General features: G+C 51.2%; 1 protein-coding gene across 1 annotated transcript; it reads right to left on the minus strand.

Moving 5' to 3' along the window:
• Positions 1-625: 625 nt before the first annotated feature.
• LOC124682249 (2-oxoglutarate-dependent dioxygenase 19-like) lies at positions 626-2,109 on the minus strand. Its single transcript, XM_047216977.1, has 3 exons — positions 1,833-2,109; positions 1,164-1,724; positions 626-1,072 (listed from the first exon to the last, which is right to left on the minus strand). Exons 1-3 carry the CDS (start codon positions 2,004-2,006, stop codon positions 785-787), a joined length of 1,023 nt encoding a protein of 340 aa, XP_047072933.1. The 5' UTR covers positions 2,007-2,109; the 3' UTR covers positions 626-784.
• Between the last annotated feature and the right edge of the window lie 601 nt (positions 2,110-2,710).

Below are 2,710 nucleotides of genomic sequence, written 5' to 3' on the forward strand. Positions count from 1 at the left end.
TTTCTGATGTACATTAGTTTGGTGCTCTAGCTGATTCAGTGCTTTCGGGAATCGTTGTGGATAATCAGATCTGGGGTGATCCACGAAGGAGAAGGGCGGGACAAGAACAGTTCTAGGACAGCGGATGTGTATTTTAGTGGAATTGGTCATGAGAAGATAGTACCAACTTCTTGGACTTCCCAGATACTGGCATGAATAGGAGGTTCTTTTCTCCATCTCCAGCACCCTAACATCGCAATTGTACAATTCTCTATTTTCCTTCCTGATTAGAAAAATTCAAATATATCCGACTTCTGTCGTATAGCATGGAAATGAGACATGTTGTCAGGCTGCAGCCGCTGGATTATAGCTGCGCATCAGATTTGCTGCGCAGTTATTTTCTCCGGTTTTGCTATGTCTTAGTCAACTGAGATTTTCTTAAGTCTAAGTTACTTACAAAAAAGTACTTGAGTTGCACTTTTCTGTTAAAAAAGTGCAATTGCACTTTTCTGGCAGAAATGTGCAATTGGAACGAGTTGCACTTTTATTTAAACTGCAGTTGCATTTTTCTGAGGTGACTGAGACTTAAGAAAATCTCAGTCAACTTAGACATAGACATACCCTATTTTCTCAGATATGTCCGCTATAACCATTCCAATCCCGAACCTTTACTTGCACCCATGCATGGTTTTAGTACATCCTGAATGTTAACATCGCCTAACTGATAAGTATAGGTGTAGTACAACACACGAAGCTAGCATATCGACCTTCAAGATTTCGGCGTGAATAAGCAGCTTCACATACGCTAATCGGAGAACTGTTGGCGTGTGAGCATCTCACTCTCACGCTGCACCCGAACGATGTCCAGCGCCGCATTCTCCCTGAGTTTGTTGGTCTGCTGGTGCTCCATGTAGTCTCTATATTTGATACCCCGGAACTCGGCGCCATGCGGTGCCTGTCGTGCCAGCTCTGTGATCGGCTCGACGACGGCGTCCAGGCACGGCCCGATGAGGCTCAAGAACGACATCCTCGGCTGCTCGTCGTCGACCAACGCGCGGTGGAGCAGGGCCTTGTACCTTCCATTGCTCACAATCTGCGTGCAGTTTATTAAGAGGATTAAACTAGGCGAAGTTGATGGCACATTTCGAACAAAGAAGAGGGCAATCGACCAGTTTGTCGGTCACCTCGAGCTGATCGCCGACGATGATGAAGAAGGAGCCGGGGACGGGCTTGGCGAGGAGCCACTCGCGGCCGTGCTTGACCTGGAGGCCGTGGACGCCGTTCTGGAAGAGCAGAGTGAGGAGTGCGTGGTCGGAGTGAGTCGGGAACCCGATGGCCCCGACGTCCGGGCCAGCCGGCGGGTAGTGGTTCCCGACGAGGATCTGGAAGCAGTTGTCCAGGTTCAGCGCTTGGGCGATGCGGCCGCCGTCGAGCCCCAGGCTCTGGGAGACCGCCGTCGTGAGATCGAGCATCAGGCCTCTCGTGCGAGCCGCGTACTCGGCAGCAATTTCTCGTAGATGCGCGGGCTTTGCCGGGCAGTGCAGCTCCGGGTGAGCGAACATCTTGAGATAGTTTCTGCAATACTTGGCGCCGTCGGCAGAATTGAAACCCGTCCCAACGCGAACGGGGTCCATCGGGCCGGCGTCCATGTACTCGGACTTTTCCTCCGTGGGTAAACTAAACAGCTCTTTGCACGCATCCGTGGTCGCTCCTTGGAGAGACTCAGGGACACCATGGTTGATGACCTGTCGTGGAAGATTCAGACAACACATGTACGTAGTAGTATACTACTGTCCAGATGTTCTGCGGGTTCTCGAAAAATAATTGTACTGTACAATTTAACTTGTGCGTACCATGAAGATGCCCCAGTCCTCGCACGCCCGGCCGAGGTGTCGGATCGCCTCTGACCGGCGATCGGAGTCGCCGTTGGTGAGGAGGTCAAGGTCGATGATGGGGATGCCGTCCTCGCTGTATGCACCGGCACCGTCACCGTTCTCCTTGCTGTCTGGGCGGTCAGGGCGGGCCATGGTTGAGTGATTGTGCTCTAGAGTGGAGGGCTGGGGGCAGAGGCGAGAGGCTTGTGTTAGAGATGATGCATAGACGTGAGGGTGCAGGTAGACCCCATTGCGGTTGTCGTGGCTTCCTCGGAACCGTATCCTCAACATCGCTCACCCTGTAAATGCTGGCAATCAACGAGGTATTCCACACTTTTTTTCTTTTCTTTTCTTGATCGTCTTATCCGCCGGGTGATGCGTGCACAATAGTCCGAGCGAACTGCAAGTCACCTCAGTAGCGAGCCAGCTGTCGTACTGCCGGACGGTGCAGGAAGAGGAAGCCGATTCACTACGCCATATCCATAATCTGCTTCTGGAATAAGAACAGCAAGTGCAGGAGTCCCGTGGAAAACTCTACCGGCCCTGTGCACGAAGCCAAGCCGCTGCCGTATGTAAACAAGGATACTGATGGATACATGCTACAGTGACTCCAAAATAAAAGAAACAATTTGCAAACGAGCAGGTCGTTAGATTTTATGTAAGCAAATACAGTACTGCAAGTGAACATGTTTGAGTTCACTCCATATACAAGTTGAGAGATGGATCCGTCATGATTCATGAATGTTCTGTTTCAGTTCACTAGTGGAGAAGAGGCCTTTGGTCCCAAGCCCCTCGGAGCAATATGCTCCCGTTCTGAACCAAACCGGGACTAAAGGTGACCATTGGTCGCGGTTCAT

The sequence above is a fragment of the Lolium rigidum genome, chromosome 1, assembly GCF_022539505.1.
Source record: "Lolium rigidum isolate FL_2022 chromosome 1, APGP_CSIRO_Lrig_0.1, whole genome shotgun sequence".
Taxonomy (NCBI): domain Eukaryota; kingdom Viridiplantae; phylum Streptophyta; class Magnoliopsida; order Poales; family Poaceae; genus Lolium; species Lolium rigidum.